General features: G+C 37.4%; 1 protein-coding gene across 6 annotated transcripts in view; it reads right to left on the bottom strand.

The window, feature by feature from the left end:
- mmp17a (matrix metallopeptidase 17a) overlaps positions 1 to 24,019 on the bottom strand; it is a 109,593-nt gene that overhangs the window by 5,898 nt on the left and 79,676 nt on the right. For all 6 annotated transcript variants that reach the window (XM_079585315.1, XM_079585316.1, XM_079585314.1 and 3 more), the window contains 6 exons: positions 19,651 to 19,937; positions 12,987 to 13,163; positions 10,415 to 10,517; positions 7,456 to 7,538; positions 2,529 to 2,681; positions 141 to 398 (listed from right to left, as the gene is read on the bottom strand). In XM_079585315.1, coding sequence (XP_079441441.1) covers positions 141 to 398; positions 2,529 to 2,681; positions 7,456 to 7,538; positions 10,415 to 10,517; positions 12,987 to 13,163; positions 19,651 to 19,937 — 1,061 coding nt within the window. The remainder of the gene's footprint in view (positions 1 to 140; positions 399 to 2,528; positions 2,682 to 7,455; positions 7,539 to 10,414; positions 10,518 to 12,986; positions 13,164 to 19,650; positions 19,938 to 24,019) is intronic.

Genomic DNA, 24,019 nt, shown 5'->3' with positions numbered 1-24,019 from the left:
TTTAGGAGTACATTTTGTGTAGCTATGCTCTTCGCTACCTAGTTAAACAGCTAACCGGAATAAACTAGCATTGAAATAAAAATAAGATCCAGTAGAGCTGCTTAAAATTCAAGAGACCAAATACGATTCACAATGCTTACTGTCAGACCACCGCATGGCATCATCCAGTTGGGGTGGGATCCCTTTCCACAGCGCCGTGTCTTTTGGGTAGCCGAGGTCCATGTGATGCAGATGGTCATCGTAGCGCCAGTAACGGTTTTCCTTGAAGAAGTACGTCTTCTCGTTGTGCAGCCAAACAAATACTGCATCTACTCCTTCCACGGGCAGCCCAAAGTCACCGACAGACCGCGGGTAGCCCTCTTCAACGTTATTGTCCTTGAACACCCAATATTTCCCTCCTAAAGAAGTGAGAACAACTTCTTGTGAGGTGTGAAATGGTAAAGGCTTTCTTTACTAACAGACCAGATTAGAAAACACTGACCTGCTGTGAAATGCATTTTAGTGCTTTAAATATTTAATATGTTCTTTTTACCTCAGTGCTTTTGAGCTTCAAAACACTCTTGCTTTATATCTTTGAAGGACATTGTTCGCTTTATAGTGAAAACTCTTATTAAAAATGACATTTTCATAACTCGAGAGCTTTAAATTCCAATCATTTAGAGAATTTTTGTAAGAGTGCAGTGTTTATGCTCTAGGGAGCATTTTGCTTAAAATGTCTGGAATTAAATACAGTATTTTTTTTTTAAATACTGCACGAAAGCAACAAACAGTGTGAAACTAGATTTGACCATTTTCTGAAGGAAATGTGTTGCACAAAACAACACCACAAGGCTAAGGTGTTTTGAGCGGTTGCTATTTCAATCTATACTTTTCTATATATTTCAGTTAGAACAAACAGATACTAAATACAACTTATTTAATTTAATAAGATATCATTTCTCATATAGTCAATGTGCTGTATACTTATTCATATTATTACACCTGTTTTAGCTTCTTTACATTGGTTACCTGTTTATATAAGGATTTATATAAAGATTTTATTGTTGACATGTAACGCTTTTAAATGGTTTGGCACCTATTTAACTGAGATCCTGGGACCTTATGAATCAGAGAGATGTCTTAGATCTTCTTTTAACAAGCTGCTGGCTGTTCCAAAAACTAGAATGAAGCGTTTAGAGATGGAGCGTTTGTGAGGGCTCCAAAACTATGGAAGAGTTTGCCAGGTGATATTAGATCATCTGAATGTGTATTTGTTTTAAAATTTTGGCTGAAAACTTCATTTGTTAATTTGACGATAAATATTTTGATATTTTATATTATATTTTGTTTCTTCATGTACTGTGTATAGCTCCTCATTAATGTTTTTTAATGATTGTGTTTTTAAATCGTATAAAGCACTCTTTGCATTGTTGCGTTAAAAGTGCTATATAAATAAAATTGTATTTACCTTCATATGGGCACCTACAACCTAACCAAGAGCACTAATATTTAGAACAATGGAAACCACAAAAACGTAATATCCATAATAGAAACTTATTTAAAGGTGCAGTATGTAATATTTACAGCTAGGTTGAAATGGGCATTTCAGTCCAAATTCAAATGATTGGAAAGAGTTGTTTCCCCCACCCATTCATCCTCAGACTCAGCAATCATGCGGGTTGCCAGATTGAGGACATGTAACAGGAACAAGCGCAATTGACAATGGAAATTGACGAGTTTTACACTACAAATTGTTCAGCTAATTTTTAGGTCAGGTAGAATCTGCAATTTTCATGACCTTGTTCATTTGCTCGGTGCAATACGCTGTGTTTTCCATCAACGGGCAACCCGGGGTGTATATAACCGGCAACCCGGGGTGTATATAACCCGCAACCCGCATTGGGCGGAATCACACAGACCAAAACAAAAACAGACATTCTGACACGGAACACACATTTCAAAGTAGAATAACTGGCTGTAGCATTTTTTTTTTTTTTGGAGAAACAAGTATTTGAACTTAGCATTTTTGCTAAATCTCTATAAACACATTATGGTACTTTTATGCTTTAGACTTTAAAAAAATAGATACAGCACCTTTAAAATGTCAAGCATAACAGTATTAAACACTAACAGGTTTTTCCCTTTACTAAAAAATACATAAAATAACACTAAATTTCTATTTAGTAATCAACACTAAATGTTTCAAAGTAATCAAGAAAATTTCATTAGGTTACTACAACTTATTTTCTTATTCATTGTTTAAATCAAGTTTCAGTTTAAATCACTGAACAATATTAAGTTGCAACCATGAACTTATTTAAGGTATATTCTATAAATGTTATATATTTTTTGAAAATGATTACATCTGAGATAAGCTGCATGACTTCAGGTACCATTCATGTCTAAAACAGTTCAGAATGAGTTATGTGCCAAAGTGTAATACTTAAGGTGAGACAAACCAGTCATAATGTAGTAACAAATATGCAAAAGGTGCATTGAAGGGAGATGTTAAATCATATTTTAATAAAAGTTTGAATTCAGGCATTTACCTTTAAAGAACACAATCTTATGGTCTCCAGGTCTCTCATATACAGCATCCACACTGTCCAGGTTGGTAGGAAGACCTCTCCAGAAGCGATGGATCTGAGCTGGCCTTAACGACACCAGGTGCTTTTCACGTGTCAGACGCCAAAAATATTTCCCTGACGAGAGGTTTGACAGCAAGAACGTGTGATTATTTGTGTGTTTATGTAATTATGTGCTATCACATGATGTATGAGGGACATCGGTTAAATAAAGCGAGGAATTGCTGCCTGCCCGGGGGCAGTGGGTAGGAGTGTACCCAGCTGGCAGTATCAGCCAAACAAATAGAACGCACAAATGATGATGTATCAAAATGCAGACAGCACATTAATGGCTAAACAAGAAAACAAAAACAATTGAACAGCAGTTCAAGAAATTAAATAGTGCCCCACAAAACCGATTTGAAGTTTAATAATGATAATTACTTTCTTTATCAATATTTCAAGATACAGTACATTTACATAAGAAGCAAATATTTACTTTTATTTTAATTTTAAATAAAATGAAATAGAATAAAAAAAAAAAAAGTGTATCTTGATAATATAATATTATCACGTAATATATCTTCTTACCCCACTGGCAAATGGGAGATATAATGGGGCAAGAAAATGAAGGCAAGACACGGCAGGCAAAAACACCGTTTTTTTTTCAACTGGTCAATTTTGAGATTTTGGGCTATTTGTCTTCAATAACATGTCTTCTTTCAGACTTGTGGTAAAAAAAGTCCAAAATACACATTTAGGTCTTTATTTTACTACACTTTGTCTACACTTGTTCTTCCTTTAATCACGCACACGTCTGAAAAGCTCTCTCTCTTCTGTACAATGCTGTCGGATCCAAATATGGTAATTTCCTTTTAATCAGCAACCAATCGTGAAAGTAAAATGGGCATTTAACCCTAAAAGCGAAATCTCATTGGCTGATGTCAATTTCTGACAACGTGATTGGTTCAGATGCAACACGTGACACGCTCTGACATTTAGATGTGTGTTTTTGACTGTTTTTCTGCTCAGTTAAAGGCCATAAATGCTGTGTTTATAAGTTTTGATGTGATTTAGGTGGTTTGTATTGTTGTTGCTAATTATTTATATGCTTATATGCTATATGTCAGTAAATAGTTGTTTCCACTAAAAAAGTATGATTTTTTACATTGAAAATCTTTAAATGCCTTTTTCTCAAAATTAGTTTTTTGTCATTCTCCAGTAGAAACATCTCAGCCTATGTAGCACCGATGTACACCAAATTTCCCAGTTATACACTTAGCAGTATTCTGAAGATATGTTCAGAGGGATTTGTTAATAAATCATTCCTGGCCTGATTTATGGGACATTTCAATCCAAAAAATATGGCGAAAATCAATTTTTTAAGGCTATGGACAGTATATTTAGTTCCCTTATCGAGTCGGTCTCTCGACATTACGTATGGGGAAATCCATTTTCCTCGAATTATGAAGTCTGATTTGAATAACTCTTTTGCTTGCAAATAGCCAATGGCGATCCCGCCATCACCTGATTGGCTGACACTCCTCAATTGCTCATTGGCTATTTGCAAGCAAAAGAGTTATTCAAATCAGACTTCATAATTCGAGGAAAATGGATTTCCCCATACGTAATGTCTCGTTCCCTCCTCTCAGGGAACTACGGTTACGTGAGTAACCAGAGACGATTTCCTAGGTAATGAAAGCATATATCCTGAAATCCCTCTGAACATCTTTTTTCATCTTGTGTGTAAACAAAATGAAAAAATAATTTTGCACCTGGCTTTATCATATGTTCAGATCTATCTACCGAAAATATATGCAAAAGTGTGCATATTTAATGAGATAATACCTAATTTGCATAATTAAACATACAAATTTCAAAAACTTGTAATAAATTTTTTTTATGAGCTTGTGTAAGTAATCAACTGAGGAAGTTTCATGGTGATATCTATTATTTTTAAATTGTACCCTATTCACCTGTAGTGTCTCGCCTTAAAGTAAAAAAAGTAACCTAAAATTCAAGATATGTCGCCTGACAACAATATAATAATAAACTTTATTTTATATAGCGCCTTTAAAAGTAGCATCTCAAAGCACTTTACATAAAAATATCAAATTAAAAGATACACATAACAGTACAGGCAGTATAAACTAACCAAACAATAAAAATAAAAAGCCAATATAAAACAAACTAAGTAATCACATGAATCGCATAAAAGCTACCCTAAAAAAGTCAGTTTTAAGGACCGATTTAAAAACACTAAGGGATTCTGCATTCCTAATCTCAGAGGGCAGGGAATTCCACAATTTAGGAGCCAAAGAAGAAAAAGCCAGATCACCCAGTTTTTAGCCGCGTTTGGACAGTTAAAAGACCAGCTTCAGAAGAGCGTAGAGCATGTGTAGGAGTGTAGGGGGTTAAAAGCTCACACAAATACTGAGGGGCCAAACTATTCAAGGCCTTATAAGTGAGCATGAGAATTTTAAAATCAATACGAAAACTAACAGGAAGCCAGTGCAATTTTTCCCAGGATAGGTTCCCAGTGATCAGGAATAAATTCATATACATTTTTTCTATAATATCTAAGGCAATTATGCATTCAATTAAATTAATTTTATTTAAAAAATGTCAAAATATTAGAAAACAAGACACAAATACAGGTTAAGATTTTGTTTAATACCGTTGTTTTGTAATTTATACACACAAAAGGATGGAGAACCTCATACATTGTCAATTGCTAGTAGAGTTGGGGTACTCGAACTCGGACTCGGACTCGAGTCCGGTTTCGAGTCCAATTTTGAATGGACTCGGACTTGTCACGCACTCGAATGAATTTGTACTCGGACTTGACACGGACTCGGGACATTTTAGACTCGGAAAAATGTCCGAGTCCAGTCGAGTCCGGGCACTGGATGACACAACACGAAATTTTGTGAATTTTTTTAATTCAAAAACGAAACGAAACAACGTTGTTTCAGCGTTGAGCATTGTAGCCAATCACAGTTAAGTGCATAAACACAGTGGCAAATCAGAGGCGTTTTAGAGTCCGCATGCGAATAATTCGCTCAAAATGTATGTTTAGAATCAGCACGAGCTTTATCCTTTCGCAAATCCCCTCATAAACAACAAAGTCTCTCTAGACGCAATATAAATAAGATATTCACTGTGCAGTGCGGACAACTTCAGTCAGTGTTTATGACGAGAGTTTTAGGGAGAGTGCCGAACGCGGTAAGTGATGGCTTAAAGGGAGCGCTGTTGACAATCTAAATAGTTTTGTTTTTCATACTTCTAGAGGACCAGTGGTTACGTTCACACTGTAAATTATAAAGTGTGATAACTGCATTTAAATGTGGGATTGAATCCACTTAATTTTTGTCCTTTGAGTCATGAAATTGCGATGATTTGACACAGCAACATAAGAACATGATAACCATAGCAACATTTTGGCGTCTAATAATGTTATCATTTTTGTTGCATTTATACTTTAGTCATAAGTTTACATACACCTTGCAGAATCTCCAAAATGTTATTTTTATATGTTTTTTAATAAGACGGATCATACACATTGTTTCTATTTAGTACTGCCCTGAAAAAGCTTTTTCACATAACAGATGTTTAATAACCTAAATAAAATACAAACACAAAATAAAGACAAATTACATAGGCTCGATTTTAATATTGTGTCATTACCTGAATGATCCACAACTTTTTTTTTTTTTTTTTTTTATGGTTGAGAAAAAATCATCCAGCTCCTGCACATTCTTTGCTTTTCCAGCATCTTCTGCATATTTGACTCCTTACTAGCAGTGACTATGATTGTAAGATCCATACTTTCACACTGGTGACAACTGAGGGACTCATACACAACTATTACAAACCCTGCAAACATTTAGTGATGCACAAGAAGGAAGCATCCGTTAAGAGTCAAGAGGTGTAAACTTTTGAACTGGATCATTAGTGTAAATTGGTCTTATTAGTTTAAAAATGCATTCATTAATTTAGTCCAACCCTTCAGAGGCTAAATAAGATATTAGCATGTACAACACAATAAGAAAAATTTAAACATCATCATCTTGCTCAAAAGTTTACCCCTGGCTCTTAATGCATCGTGTTGCATTATTAAGCATTACCTTGCAGATTCTAAAAGATGTACAATAGGTAAACGTATGACTGTAACTATACATTGCAATCATTTTGTAAGGTTTAAAATATTAATTTAAGAGCTCAGTGTTGAGACCTTTCGCCGGGATTTGATTGACAGGTGATCTGACCAATTATAATGCAGATACACGCCATTTTTGTTCGACAAACAAACCAAATCAGTTAGTAGATTAAAGGCAGTGGACTTGAACTTGAAAAATAGTGTGTATTGATTTCTTTTTGCAGTTCTGATGTTCATTTATGTTTAATTTGTGATATAACTAGAAGAGATTATCAGTTCACGTGCTGCTTGAACTGAGGCCTACACATTAAAGCACCACAAAACAGTATTTATCGTTTGAATTTCATAAAAATTAAAAAAATTGAAAGCTGAGACTTTATTTCAAACCAAAAGTACCCTGCTCTGTCTTGTCTGTTGGCACATTGTTAGTGTCCTCTTTGCTCCGACCGAGAACATGTGGAGTGAGAGAGGAATGGCTTGTCGGACGTAGCAACAGTAACCAAGAGGGGCGGGTCTTTGTGAAAGGTCAATTTCAAATCATTTAAATCTTTGTGGACTCGGCCGGACTCGACTCGGACTCGGATGTTAAGGACTCGGACTCAAGTCCGACTCGACCCTCTTTGGACTCGGACTTGGACTTGTACTCGGTTGTTAAGGACTTGGACTCGACTCGGACTCGACAAAGGTGGACTCGGACCCAACACTAATTGCTAGTATCTATTGATTTCACTCTGGACTTCTGGGTGTTCTTACCTTTGAAAAAGAAGGCCTCCCCTCGAATCTGGGCAACAGCATCAAAGTGGCTAGTGCATCGGTCAGGGGCATCACGGTCGGGTCTATGAGAAAATACAAAAAAAAAAGAGATAGATAAACTTAAGGAGTGTGAAGGTAGAGCACAAGACATTCACTAGTAGAAGTATTTGTGTTTCTACCAGGGTCGTGCGTTTCCAAGCCAGTTGTGGACTAGCTCATTAATAATAACACTATAAATTACTATAAATTCCCTTGTTTGATGTGTTCAATAAAGCTGATAAAAAATAAAAAATTGGTAATACGCATGTAACTCTCCGTCATTTATTTATTTGCCAAACGACAAATTTTCTTTAAAGCTGTGCCAGTTACAGAGGGGGGAAAAATGTGCTCCATCAACGAAAATCACATTGTATTTTTTACAAAACTAACTAGACTAATGGATTTTTTTTTTACATTCATTACTGAAACTATTTTCATAGTATTTAATTTTTTCCATAGGGAAATTTATCAAGTGATTTATTTTTTAAGTGTTAAAGACAGACCTACTGTAACTATCCGAGGTTTTTAATAGACAGTCTGTCATCAATTTGCATTATTTCAACTTGCTTATATTTAATTATAATACTTATTTATTATAGGCTACTTATTTATTATCATTTACTTATTTTTTTAAATTTATAATTGGCTATAATTGGCTTTTGATTGGCTTTGAACTTTGAGATGTAACTTTGCAGATGTTGTTTATGCTCAAATAGCAACATTACACACTAACTAAAGTAAGAAAAGTGAAATCATAATCAACCACCCCTTTAAAGGTGAAGTTTGTAGTTCCCGCGACACTAGTGACAGCTAGCGGAATTACAAAAATACTTTCAATACTTTTAGGCTACTTTCAATAAAAGGTCCAACATTTAGGAATACTTTTAGCTGTTTTGTTATGTGTCATGAGAGTAAGAAACTGAGTATTCAACTAACACTCTTGTCCAGAGCGAACGCGAGCATTTTGATTTTGTATCTGTTGGTATGTGATAGAATCCATGATTGCCATGTATCTAAACAAGATGTCCAGGACCTCCAGCAGAACAATAGACACACATCCATTAAGATCCAGTAGTATTTAATAGTACACACATGGGGTACTTTTTGTGTGCAACAGACCCGTGAGTTTTGCTGCCAAAAAAACACTTTTTTTTAGGTTTTATCTGACCATAGAACCCAGTCCTGTTTGAAGTTCCAGTAGTGACAACTGACAGTGCAGGAGTTTGTTTTTGGATGAGAGCAGAGGATTTTTTTGAAACCCTCCCAAACAACTGATGTAGATGCTGTTTGATATATTTTTTTAAGGCCAAGACTCAACTATTTTCTGCAAGCTCTTTTCAGCTGTGATTCTTGAACAGTCTTTGGCCACTCAAACTATTCTCCTTGCCGTGCATTAAGACAATATACAGATGCATCGCCTTCCATGCAGATTTGTAACATTTTCTGTTGATTGCTATAGTCTCTTATAGCCACTTTCTATTTTGTGTAGCTCAACAATCTTTTGCTGCACATCAGAACTATATTCTTTGGTCTTTGGTTTGACCTATTGTGATAGATGATTAAGGGAATTTGGCTTTTGTGTTTACCTCATATTTATACTCTTGTGAAACGAAGTCATGACTGGATAATTTCATGTTCCTAGTCACCCTGGGATAAAAACTGTAAATATGAAGGGAATATACTTTAGAGATATTTTAGTCACAAGAGTTTCTAGGGGTACCAATAATTGTGGCTAATGTGTATTAGAGAAAAACTTTTATTTCATAATGTGATTAAAATGATTGGATTGAGATATTCCCCCATCCCCTCAGACTCAATGCTCACACGGGTTGCCAGATTGATGACGAGCGTAATTGAAAATGGAAAGCAATGAGCCTTACAGTATAAGTTGATCAGCTAATTGTTTTATTTGCAATGTTTTTATTTCTAAGGAATTTTGGGTCGGATATAATTTGCGATCTCTGTACCATTTAGTTTGCTGGCTTCTATCGCTGTGTTTTCCGCCAACTGGCAACCCGGGGTGTCCAAATACTATTAGGTAAACCAGCAGTGGGTGGGATCACACAGACCAAAACAAAACAGATATTCTGACACAGAATGCACATTTCAAAGTAGAATCACTGGCTGTTTTCAGAGAAACAAGTGTTTGAACTTCCTACATCTCTGAAAACATATTATGTATTTTATGCTTTAGTACATTTATTTTATTTTATTTTTTACATAGAGCACCTTTAAATATCCACCTTTAGAATAAGCACAAGCCACTGGTGATTTTTTTTAAAGTGCTAGCCCTATTTTATTGCAAGTCTGTATATGAATATTTTTGGCTAGCTATGGCTATGTCCAACCAGTCCCGAATGTCCCTTTTTATGTGTTTGGTTTCAGATCGGGCAAATTAAAGGAGATGTTATCACCTGCTGGCAACAGAATCTCTGAATGCGTTATCCCCTCGGCTAATGACTGACTTAGCACTTTGACGTGGCTGGGATGCTAATGATGGAGCAATTACGGTGACAGAGCTGCTTTTGTGAGCGGGAACTCGCCTGACACTTTATTAACAAAGATCTTCATTCACAGCTTATTAGCTGAACTCTCTGAGAGGACTATATTACTGACCTTTGTCAAACTAAATCTACCTGTCTCACACGTCGACCGTGAAGATAGAGAGAGAGGAAAATAAAGAGGTGCAGGCTTCTCTCTGAGAAGCTAAATTCTTGCTTACTAGGAGTCAGGAATTGAGTCTATAATTTGTGTCATTCTGGCATTTGCTTCAGGAAGGCTGAGTGCAGTCGCGGGTGCATTATGAAGTGCGTACATACTCTCCTCCCAAATGATGGATCACTACCTCTGCAATTCAAAATACTCAAGACACGCTGAACAGAGGAATGTGGGTTTTGTGGATGTGTGCTTGTTGACTCACGGTATTGTAGATCTGTTTGTGGGGAGGTCAAGCAGGACAGGAGGTTCAGCTGTTTGAGAGGGGTCACCTGTCTGCGGCGTGTGTGATACGGAGTCCCGAACACCTGACAAAACACAAGATGAGTTAAACTTGTGCACAAGAATAAATATGACGCACATCTGGGAGGAACACACACTAAGTGCATTCTTGACTTTTTGACAAACCTCATTAAGTAATCACTCAAAGATAGAGATAACAACCAGTCTCAGAAAAGGAGTTATGTAAAACTACTGCATACATAGAACATTTATGAGTAATAATGCATAAGTAAAAATGAAACTAATCTAATGAGCAAAATGTTTAACAACCAACAAAGTGCACATGTTCAATCCAACTTGGTTCCAAATCAAATAGTAAATAGTACGCTATCTCTTTAACTTTTAAACCTCATGTTCTGCTTGGGGACCCCAAGGCCATTTTGATAGTTTAAAAATATATGCAATACACATACTTTGTTTGATTGAGGGATGTATAATCATATGAGAACTTATTATAAATTAGATTTTGCCTTAAAAACACGCAAATGTCCTCCATCACAAAAATCAGTACAAAAAAGTATGATGGGGGCCCATCAAGTGACCTTAGACACAAAACATGATAAAATGCAATTAACTTTCATTCTGACATTTTTCAGGTTATACAGAGAAAAAATTTGAAATATTTAACTAGTTAGTATATTTCTATTGTGCACAGAAGTCAACAACTGCCAATTTTCTATTTGGATTTGTTCACATTGTACAATGTTTTTTTTTTTTTTTGCTGGGGTCAAATTGACCTCACAAACAAGCAATTAACTTAGTTTTACAACAGAGGGTTAAATCTTCAATAATTTAGAGTTTTGAGTTAATTAGAGGAACATATATTAAATATATATATATATGTTCTATAAAAACACAGTATGAAATAATCATTAAATTAGGACTATTTTTTAGTTATGTCTCTGTGTCAGATTTTTGTCTTAAAAATTAGACTTTGTAAATCAATTGTTAATAGTATTGAGCTATAAAATTGATGTGGACAGCATAGCTCAGATAATTTGGTCTTTGGAGAATGCTTATTTCGGTTCATATTGAAATGTTTGAGCACAGCTCGAGGCATTATTGAAATCTTTTCTGAAACGCACAAAAAAGAGATGCTGAGATTACTAGGTTCTTTTTCTCAAGAGAAAATAATTTGAATTTAAAATAAGAGGTTAATTACAAAATAATATCATTATTATTTTTATGAGTAGCCTACATCACAGTGGTCTATGGGCCTCAAAAATAAAGACAGTAAATAGTAAATCTCAACAGAACATGAAGGTTAATTTATTGGGGAAAAGGACTGGTTTAAGGACCGATTTAACTCGGGGTATGTACACTCTCATTATTTTGCAGAAACTACACATGCATTTATTAAACGCTTGGCCAGTGTACATCACCTCGAGTTCCAGAGCTCCTGGCACTATTTGCTTGAGCCAATCCTGATCTTTCCATCCCTCTCCTTAAATGTTTCTCTATCTCTTTGCTTCCCACCATGCTTGTTTGCAGAGCTGTGCGTGGCATCCTGCATGTTGATTAGCAGGGTCCAAATCATGGTGACGACCAATTAATCCCTGTGCACCTAAGTCTGACTCAACAGAGCCATGTAATTAAATCAATAGTGCCCCTATACAAACCAAATCACTTCTGCTCTCTGCGCCCCTCGTTTAGGGCCTGTTATTTGCCTGGTGGGATCACAGAAAAGGGCAGCCTGCAGAGGGGGCATGCACTGCCAATCACTTTGTTTTTACAATTACAATGGGCACTTCAGCTAAAAACAAGATAATGTGAGTGGGGAGGGATGGAGGAAAAGCAGAGAACTGTTGACATTTTTAATGTCCGATTGTGTAAGTCACATTGCGAATGCACTCCCTCCTATAATTACTCACTAAAACACGGACATTAAATAACTAAAGCACAAAGAATTAACAACATGAATAGAACACTACACTCGTGTTTTTCTCAGGAACACATCTATGTTGATAAAATAAATATGACATGACGAAATTTTTAAATTAGGACTTAAACCGAAAACTGTATAAAAATGAACACTGGCTGCATCATTTATATCCGAGCCCTCAGATGGGCCCACAAGAACAGAAATGACAGTGCAAAGTGCATTATGAGGGCTTATTTGCAGGGTTACCCGATTCTAGTTCTTTTAGTAAACACTAGGGCGCTAAAGCGATGCAGACAGTGCATGTAACAGCGCTATCAGCAGTCACAACTCATTCTTTGTGTCATCCTTGTGTGTTTACTGTTGACAGATTACAGCATCTATCTGTCTGTATGTCTTGCAGAGAGACTGCGTCTTCAAGTTGTCGCTACTTGTCACTTTTTGCTTTTTCAACAATGCCAAGGCATCTGAGATGATAGCAGGGTGTCCGTGTTTGATTGAGGATCTCAGCTCACACAGCTTGCCACAGTGCCTGTTTTCAGTTAACTGATGGAGAGGGAGGAGCTACGGGAGTAAAGAAAGAAACCAGATGTGACCAAGGCGTGGACGTTCTTACCGTAAAGCTGCCAGACACGGACCTTGTCTTCGTACGGGAGGTTGTACTTGAGCGGGTCGCCTACTGGCCCCTGGTAGTAAGGGCGCATGATGGACTCAATGGCAGAGGTGTGTGCGAGCCCTATGGCATGGCCAAACTCATGCACCGCCACTGCGAAAAGGTCCATGCCGTGGGAATCTAAAGAGAAAAGACACAATAAAAAAAGATATGTTAGAAAGTAAAGTCTTTTCTTCATAATAACAAGCCAGTTTCAAGATAGTAATCAACAAAATCAACAAAAAAAGTGAAATAATAATAAATAAAAATTGACAGAATTTTGACATTACTAAAATGTACAAATTATTTTATTGATGGCCATTGTTTTAAATTTCTCTTCAGGTTTATACATTTAACGGCACTGAGGTGAGCAGAAAAAAAATCTGATTTATCCATTATAAATGTATCTATAAAACTATGTGGTAAGCAAATCTCACATAATTTTGTCTCTGAAGAATTTGATGAGATATCTGACTCAGCAAATATGAGGACAGTTTGTGGCATTATTAAGAAACAGATGAGGAGAACGATCTGAGAAGCACAAGACCTCAGCAATTTGCTTTCCATGCAATCTAGGAGAACGAACCGAGACTAGAAACAGATTTCTTTTGCGATATTTCTGTCCTATTGAACATCAAATACCTTGTTTCATAAGGAAGAAGACATCCCGTGCAATTATGTCCTGGAAATCATGGTGATTAAATTGGGAATAGGTCAGGACGTCCACCCAAATTGTCATTTTCAACACAATGAGCTTGTGATTGACAGGGAGGACTGCGCCATTAAACGTTACTCACCTTTTTCATTATCTCGCTTTAGTACACAGACAGATCTGCGTGATGCAGCCAGCCATAAAATAACATTCACACTTTTCTGTTAAATGGCCCCTAGAGATGGCAACAAAAATGCAGCCAGGGCCAGGAATGTGTCATGTGATTAGTTTGAATAGAGAGAGAGACAAATAGACAGGAAGAGTTTTATAGATAGATAGACAGAGAGAGAGAGAGAGAAAGGTGAGCAGAGCCCTAGGCTCTACAAACTGTGAAAATGCCAAAAAGCGCGACAGCTGTCTTATGCTGCAGGTTTGTATAAGCAGAACACAGCTAGTCAAGCTTCTCTGAGCAAAACCGAGGATTAAATCAGTGACTTGCTCATTAAGATTATGACTCAAAATGAGCCGTGTATCACTAACGGGGGCTCGACACCCTCGTGTGGGTACCTGCCTTTCGCATTAGCATAATGCACTTCAAAGATTACGCAAAACAAAAGAGGCCGGGACCTGACGGATTTCCGCTTGGTGAGGAAAGTCACCCAAGATTCCAGCAGAACAATGCAAGCATAATCATAAAGTGTGTCTGTCTCATAATGTGTGCACGTTTTAAAGCAACAGTACACGTGAAAATGACAATTCTGTCATTTGCTACATTTACTTGCACACCTTTTGTTCCAATTGGAATGAAATCATTCCAAATGTTGTGTGACATGAAGCCAAAATAAATTGATCGGGTTGATGTGCGTGTTTATGCCACTAGCTTCAAATCAGTATTTGATCTTTTGACGTGCACACTGCATATGAATATACAGTTTCATCGCTGTTGGTGCATACTAACCATAATCCTGCCATTGCTTCTTTTCTTTGTTTTAAAAACAGACTTAATATTGATCTATTTCAGGTCCTGATTAGGAGACAACGAGCACATGAAGCTTTGTGCCGTGCGGCATATATATTCATCATCAAGCAGTAAAAACGCCCCTTCTCGTGCCAAAAGCAGGCATTGACTATGGATGAGAGCCCAAAGCAAAGGCCTGGTTGGACGTTGTCCTACACCACTTCACAGACGATGAGTGTAGGTAGAATTTCTATGTCACTGCACATGCACAGAACTTTCCAGGTTTGATTTTCAATCTGATCAAGTGTGTACATGTCCTGTCGAATAGATGAGAAAAGTTTAAACCACCCCCTACAATCCGAATGAAATTTCTAATTCATTCCTGACTTTTTTTTTATTCCGACTGTTCTACTAGTAGGACTAATACTAGATGGCAGAATTTGAATTGTATTAATTTGTAATGTTTTGCTACAATTTTATTATTTTATTGGAGAAATCACGGGTTTGAATAAAAATGTTAGCAAACGTTACAATTAGACATGTTGACAGTTAAGAGAAGAAAATGATCCGACCAAATGATGGCACACCTGATTAACCGCTATTGTGTGGCGTGCTCTATGAACGTAGAATACGTTAGTTAAGCAGCTGTTCACAAAGAAAAAACGTTGGGAAAAAAACAAGACGTGGGCAGTGGAATGGTAAAAAAAAAAAAAAAAAGTTATTAGATGCGAGTTGAATTTTTCCTGCATTTTCTTTTTTTTTTGTAAAGATATTTAACAAATAAGTCATTTGTTTTTATCACTTCAGGTCTGGTGCACTTGGAATATAACTTTTTTTTAACCAGATGGTTAATAAAGAGAATGTTACTTGAATCATATTGTAGTTATGTTTTTAAGTTGACTAGTTAAACATTAAAACATCGAAATCGAGAATTGTTTTTTTTGTTGCCACATCGCCCGGCCCTAGCTACTAGTCTGCTTACAAACGGATCCATGTAAACGGAGCTATTGTTTACTGGTCCCTCATGTTGTTTCAAACACATGACTTTCTTTCTTTTGGGTTGCTCAAAGGAAAACCTTTTTACAATGTTATTTTTATATAGCCAATATGCATTGAAGAAAGGCATGAGGATGATTAAGTCAATTTTTAATCATTTGGGTGCACTGTCCCTTTAAGACAACACACATTCTGAGGAAGTATCAGGCCTGATGAGTTTTGCCTTGTGTCTGGTTAGCAACCCTCGTTTCTAATTGCTAGAGGCTGATTTGTTTAGCACAAGCTAGCGATTCATCCAGATGAACTTTGCGCCGATCAGGGTCCAAAGGAGGAGATGCGGCAGATGACAGATGGATCTGAAGCAATCTGATTAAGACCTTACGCACTGGAAACATCTGGTGCATGGCAGCCTAAAGCAGCAAGCTGAAGGTGTCTGTCACAGATGACTGAAATAAATGAGTGTAAACTATTTTAAGACCGAAATGTAGCCTTTGCATGTTAAGAATTTGGCCCTGGATTTCAAAAGCTTGTTTGAGTGAAGGCTAGGGTATTAAAGTACCTTCTGTTCAGTAAACAAATACATGTGTTTAGGATTATCAGATCAGAATGGCTTTAATGAAATAGATCACTGAACATTTCAAATCTGTCATCAATTACTCACCCTAATGTCCTCCTAAACCGGCTTGAGTTTCTTTCTTCTGTGGAAAAATTGTACTGATCGCTCTTTTTCATGCAATTACAATGCATTTTGGTGGCTTTCAAGTTTCAAAAAGTATCACAAAAGTAGTCCATATGAATTCAGGCTGATTGGGACACTTTTTGCCGTTGAGTGGGAAAACTCAATCAACCTGAATTCACCCCTATTTCAAATCTTCTAAAACATTATGACAGCTTTGTATCAAAAACTGACCAAAATGTGAGTCATTATTGAATGTAATTCTTGACTTTAAATTGTGAACAAATCAGTAAGATTGAATCATTCTTTTGAGTCAGATCTTTTCAATGAATTAGTTAATCTAGTTCACAAAACACGTCTGAAAGATTCGTTCATGAATAATGTAGTCATGTGGTTTCAGAAGACTTGAAATATAGCTGAAGAGTTATATAGACTTTAAAGCGTTCCCTTTAATTGCAACTGCATGTAAAAGCGTAGCCTAGCCAGTTGATATAAATTTCTCCTTTTCTGTTATACAGAAAGACATTCATACTGGTTTTGAAGGACATGAGGGGGAGTAAATAATGACTGTATTTTCACTTGTGGTTGAACTAATCCTTTAAAGTCATTGAAGCAGAAAGTTGATGATTTCTTAAAATAACCTTCTTCATGAAAGTAAAAGAGCACTCTCTCGCTCTCTCGCAGTGTGTGCGCAGAAAGGAAATCAACGATAGTCACTGCTAATGACTGGCGGCTCGGTAAAATGGACGATAATGGACCAGGGTCTTCTGCCTCATTTTGTTATACACACAAAAAGATGTGGACACGCACACAGACATTAAATTCAATGGTGATTCACAGGCTTGGGCCAAATTGCGAAAAGTTTATCAAAAAACCACCTGCTTAATGAGCCTTTTGTTTGGGCCACAATAATCAGTCTGCATTAGTGAGCAGCCAATGAAGGCATAATTAATAAAAGCAATCTGCCCGCTGTCATAACAGCTAGAGACGCTCCTGTGATTCCCCTCTTATTCTGACCCATGGGAACATGTGGGACACCTCCGCTGCTGTGCAACAAGTACGACGATACCCGCAATCTCAAAAGAAGCGTTTTGAATTCTGTTAAGAGTTAATTAATCTGAACACATTGCAGAACTTCCTCTTTCCTGTTTCTTTCCGCTGTTCCCTCAAAGAGAAAGTTCTTGTTATGTCAAAATCAATATGCTTACAGTTCTCCAGACTGAGCTGGAGGGAGAGAGAAACGGGGAAAAGGGAAGTACGTTTACTAACCCTCGGTTTGCATGATAAAGCTTGTCTTTTTTTAAGGAGTTCAATCAGCTGAGCCTCTAAGATTTATATTCCTTATAAACGTGAGGATTTTATCTTAGAAATAGTTCATTTTAAAGCTTCAATGTGAGAATGTAAATTTTTCTTTCTACTGCATAGTGATTAAATTACATTTATTTCAAATTAAAGTGTCTAATATATACTGTTCTTTAAATTAATAACACTGAAGAGTGCAAGTTTTTATCTGTGGATGCATTTCTAACACGATCATATAAATTATTTACACCCTTTGGCAGCACCCATACTGTATACTACTATACTCTTTCCCGTTCTGCTTAAATACAGGTTCATCCTCACCTTGGAAATAAAACATCTAGGTCTTTATTTTAGCATTACTCCATGTTTCGTCACTCTTAAAGGTACGGTAGACAATGTTTTTCATAAACACTTTGTTTTTTCGGTTAAAACTTTCTTCACATCTTCATAGCAATCAATAACAGAAAAAATAAAATAAAAACATTTTCTGGTTGGTATATGGAAACAACAAACGCAACTGCACAAACTGAAAGATTAAAAAGTATGACGCATATTATGCAATTCCTCTATATCTATCTGAAGATTTAGTCAAGGTATCAAACCCCATAAAATACATACTTGGTACTGAATAATGCCATAAGAACTGTTTATCTGTTATACACGGTTCAAAAGTTTGTGGTCAGTAAGATTTTTTTTTTTATATATATATAGAAATCAATACTTCTATTCAGCAAGGATGCATTAAACATTTAAAAAATAAATTTAGAATTTTACAAAATATTTATACTTAAAATAAATGCTGTCATTTTGAACTTTCTATTCATTAAAAATCTTTACAAAAATGGTTTCCACAAAAATTTTAATTATATTACAAATCAGCATATTAGAATGATTTCTGAAGGATCATGTGACACTGAAGACTGGAGTAATGATGCTGAAAAATTGTACTGCATTTTTTATAAAAAAAAAAAAAAAAAAATCTTACTGACCCCTAACTTTTGAACAGTGGTGTATGCATATTAAAATGTATGCTTTTTTCTCATTAGATAGTCTCAGAGGGCAGATGGAAAGCCAAAAATAACTCTGTAAATCAGGACATTTTTGGCTGATGTAGAAATCTTGGGCCTGTTACAACGGCCCATAATGAATAATGACGAGTCAGGAATAATTGATGACCATATGGGAGGTCCAGGTGCAGGTGCTCATTAGATGGACAGCTAATGAAGCGAAAACATGGAAATGGCCGTGTTATGGTGAAGGGTCAGTTGAACACACACGAAGAGGTGGAGGGCTTGTCTTCAGCAGTACTGAGAGATGAAGGAGGGGTGCAGCGCTCAGCTGTGTATGTCGAGACGGTGTAAGTGGGTGGTGAAAGGCTTGTGATTTTTAAGTAGGACTTTTCCCTCCCTAATTCTCTCTCTCTCGTTCTCTCTCATCATTCAGTCCCTCATATTACATCCGCACCTGCCAAAGGCCTAAGCAAACAGCTGCTCGTCTGATGGGGGGGCCTAATTGGGGCAGACTCCACTGCTGTCCATGAGCATATGGACCATAGCCACAAGAGAGCAGAGTTGGGATGCAAAGGGTCGTTTGAACCAATCCTATCAGAGTTCACTCACTGGGCAGGCTTGTGTAATGGGAATCCCACCTGCCCCCATGCTAATTATCAGCCTTGTGGTTAGCGCAGCCTCTCGGTAAACATGTGCACCTTTGGCTTGCGAGGAGATGCATCCTGGAGATGGTGGAGCCAGGTTATGGCTCATGAGAGAAGAATGAGGAACTGAGATAGACAACAGCATCTGTTGCTTTCAGACAGGCCTTGCCTCCTGGGCTCCGGATCCTGTTTTGGAATACCGCACAAAAAATGTCTCTATTACCTGACTGACATCACTGAAAAAGTTGTCCTAAGAAATTACACCTGCTACTGGGACAGTCCCAGACAGAAAAAGAGTCAGGGGAGTGGACAGCAGCCTTTTTAGCTTGTCAGATCCAATCAGAAACAATCTCTACCTGTACATTTCACATCTAAAAAGAGACTTCTTACCTGGCGACCTGAAGGTCCAGGCTTCATCATCATCAAAGTGTGTGTCGCCAGCTGTGAATCGTTCTCCGGGAAAGAAGGCGTGGGCCACTGTGCCACCGGGTCCATCAAAAGGGTATCCGTCATTATGGTCCGCTTTGGTGAAGTCAATCTGAATGTCTGCCTCATTCCCCGCGACCTCATGGAAGTTGAGTGGCGCGATGTCACTCCACACTTTCAGTGCGTAGTACATGAGCGCCCGCACCGTGTCTCGACCCAGCAAAACCGACTCCTTTGGAAACGTCCTCACCCTGTGAGAGCAGAAACATGAGTATATGTTTGAAACTATGGCTTGAAATAGACAAGAATCCCTTTGTAGGACCACCGACAGTGCAAGAAGATAAATTCCACACCGCTTTTGAATGCATAAATAGGACAGACATGCAGCAGGCTGTCAAAAGCAGCTCTAAAATCCTGTCTCGCGGCTCTTTCTAACTCAGAATTACTTCCACGGTAATACATTTAGGATACACAACAGTTACAACACATCTTCTTCCTATCTTCCTCTGTCTTTCCTATCTTTCTGTTTCACTCAAGGTAATTCGGAAACAAGTAAGTGTGATTTGGAGGTCCACTACACCCCACAATCATGGTAATCACTTCCAAGGACAATTTGAGCCCTCTTTCCAAGTACAGACACAGATCGATGAGAAATTAATGTCAAAGTGCCGGCTCTTTAAGTGCCCACTAAGAAGTGTGCCTTCTGCACAGAATACACTTATCCTTTCTGCACAAGCACCGGGTTCAGGCATTCTATTACATTTGCAGAACATTGACTGTCCCAATGCAGTTATTAGGGCTCTTTGGGTGCTGGTAACGTATTTGCACCAGTTGCTCAAGGTCAACATGTAAATTCAGTCAAGTTCTATGGCAGTTTAGGTGGTAACAGCTGGTTCTACAATGAGTTTACAGACAGGTTGGTTCAAATGGAAAGGCAGGAGATGCACAATAGTGCCGTGCCAAGGTCAACACTGCCCCCAGCTGCATTTACAATGAGCTTAGTGACCTCTTTGTGTGCTAACATTCTCCCTGTGATGTGCTACACTGTGCGTTCATTAATTCATCCCACCCCAATGCTCTTCTGCTTGACTTGTGCCAGATAACCCCCTAAGTATTTCACATGCAAATTTAAAGCTTGAGAGGGACTTTAAGGTGAAATACTGTACAATTTGTGCTCATGTTTATGGTGTAGCCTATACAATTAGGAAACAAAATATATAAAATAGAAAAGACAAAAAGATATAGTATAGAAAACAGCATATAAAGTATATTACATACATATTTGTATATTTTGCAGTTGTAATCAAAATTATTCAACCCCCATTGCAAATACGGTTTATTGTCAAAATATACAGACTTCCAGCTGTTTGCAATGAACAAATCAAACACAATTAATTTAAATAGCTCAACACAACAAATGTTTCAAATGGTTTCCCCAAATTCATCTGAAACTGCACTTTTAACCCTTTCACATGCAAGTTTAAATATTCTAGCTGAGCCCCCAGCGTGAGTTTAAGGCGACCGTTATTTTAGAATGTATCACCTTAAAATTTCCATGGAAATATGGATTTATCCTTTTTAAAGCTACAAACGTTATTCAGTCAAGAGCAGTGAGTGATTTTCTCTTTGTCTTTTGTTGTTTGATTAACATTTATGACACAGACTGCAGCAGGAATATTAGACTTGACGCGGATCTGTTGAACTCGAAGTTCATTAAGACTTTTTCAACTAATTTAAGACTGCTTATGAGGACACTCACCAATATTTTGGCATTTTGACATAATTTTGTGTCTTTTTGTCTGTTCAGGTTTACATTCAATAAGTTCAGTCTGTCCTGTAAGAGTACAATGGCCTAATATGGTCACATGACAATTTAGGGTGCTAGGGAAGGGGGTATGAATTTCAAGTTCAATTTTCTATCCATTTTCGCCATAATGTGCCCTCGGCAGGGTTTCAATAGACGGCCGGCATAAATTGGAGAATAATCAAGGGAGTTTTTTCCCCTCGCAATGTCGTCTGGTTATTATACAGGCACTAGCAGTGGCAGCTAACCTGAAAGCCTGACAAAGTGCCTCTGGGAAGATTGGCCATCCCAGCAGCATGTAAACGCTCAAATGTTGAAGTTTAATTTTCAGTCACAATCCCCCTTCTTTGTCTCCATGTGATACAAGACTGATTAGACAGACAAGAGGGGAAATGGATAAAAAGAGAGAAAATGGCAAATAGAAATGAGGAGGAGCAAGTTCAAAAGAACTCATTTCCTCTATTCTGTCGTAATTCTCACAGCGGGTCTTACCCCTGCAGATCAGTGGTCCAGACAGGACATTTACTGTATGGTGATAATCACACATCAAATCAATCCTCCACACTCACAACTAGGCACTGAGAGTGATGCACAGCCAGACGGGTGTTTTAAAGGAATGATTCCTCAAATTCACTCTTAGAAATAAAGGTTAATGGGGTTCTGTATAGAATGCCAAGATGATTCTATATAAGGAGAAATGTCTTAGGGCATTTTCACACAAGAAAGTCCGCACCAAGGTCCAAACCAAAGTTCATGTTTTGATACATTTTATACATTCGGTAAGTTTGGTTTGGTTTCACACTGCAATTATGCGAGCGCACTAAAGAACTTTACATGACATGCTTGCGTCCTGTCGTCATCATCTATGTGGGGTGCATCTTGACATTAGGCTTGTTCAACTCTAATCGCCGCTGCACAGACTGATCGGTTTATGACATCAAAGTACCGCAAGAGCGATTAGAGAGCGGACGGCTCCTTATGCTTTTGAATCGCTCTCGCAGTACTTTGATGTCATAAACCGATCGGTCTGTGCAGCGCCGGTTCAAGTCGAACAAGCCTATTGATTGGTTTGTAAACAGACTTGCGTCTGACGTCAGCATGTTGTCAAATCGGCGGGTAACTTTAACAACAATGAATGAACAGACGCATATTGTTAAAACTCGTTGCAAACATTTGATCGTCGCCGGAAGGAAAGTAGAAGTGTTTTTCCAGTTGACTTCTTATTATGTCGTCAGACCATATTTCAAATAAAAACCTTGTCTGCTCCTCTCCCCATGTGCTACCACGGCTCATTTTTCCTGCTATCTTTGTCTTCTTCGACTACGCGGGAACCACCGGAACTTCCTGTAAATGGTTTGAAAGTCCGAACCTTACAGAAAATGCTTTGACACTAGAAATGAGCCAAACCTTTGTTCAGTTTGATCTGGATCGAGACTACCTCTTTTCATTGGACCAAATTTCGTCTGTTTGGTCCGGACCATGGTCCGGGTGAGGTTTCACACCTGTCATTTTGGTTTGGATCAAACTGAAAAGTCAGAAAATCCGGACCAAACAAGGTAGGTGTGAAAGGGCCCTTAAATGATTGAATAATATGTTCATGTTTAACAGGATATTTAAATTTAATCTAGTGATAAAGTATATTTACGAGCTGTATAATTCATACAATTTAATTCAAATTTAAAATAAATTAACAAAAATGTATGAATTAATTAAAACTAAATCCGTAAAATGATCCCATGATGAGAACCCCTAAAAGATTCTATAGAATGTATACCACATAGAGTGTAGCCACAGTTTGTAAAATTCTGAAACAGAAAAATGTAATTTGTTATTCACTGAAAATCTTTATATGCACCATGGAGCATTCATGAGATTTTTAAAAAAAGTATCATTATCCAATTTATGCATTAATCATTCCTTTGAGTCAAATATTTTCAATGAATCAAATTATCCATTTTACAAAACCAGTTGTCGCAGTTGTTGAAAACTCACAGAAGACTTGATATAGTGTATAAATCATATTGGACCACTTTTATGATGCTTTTGCGTCCTTTTTGAAGCTTGAAAGTTCTGGACTCCATTTATTATAGACAGAAGAAAGAAAGTCATGCAGGTTTTGAACGACATGAGGGTGAATAATTTATAACATTATCTTGACTTTTGAGTGCACTATCCCTTTAAAGATCCTCCCAGCCTATTCAGTGATATGTTTTTTAGTTACTTTCTCCAATCAAACAGGCACGCGCCATGAGGGATGAAAAGAAATCCAACCCTGACGGATTACCGTCATTTGAGTCCTTTGGACATGGGTGGGATTATCTAGCTAAACTACAGCATGATGATTTACAATCTCCGCCCTCATTGTAAGCCGGCATCTGGGCTAGATGCTCAAGCGAACACATAGATGCCCATGATACAGAAATCACACAACAGCTCCTTCACACTCTCATTGGGTATTGCCTGGAGCGTATTGAGCAATTGTGAGAGTTGTTCCCATTTTCATCCGGCATGGAAAGGATTAGGAGCGTC

The sequence above is a fragment of the Phoxinus phoxinus genome, assembly GCF_949152265.1.
Source record: "Phoxinus phoxinus genome assembly, chromosome: 17".
NCBI classification, from domain to species: Eukaryota; Metazoa; Chordata; class Actinopteri; order Cypriniformes; family Leuciscidae; genus Phoxinus; species Phoxinus phoxinus.
The sequence above is the reverse complement of the archived record's forward strand: the minus strand, read 5'-3'. Positions and strand labels throughout refer to the sequence as shown.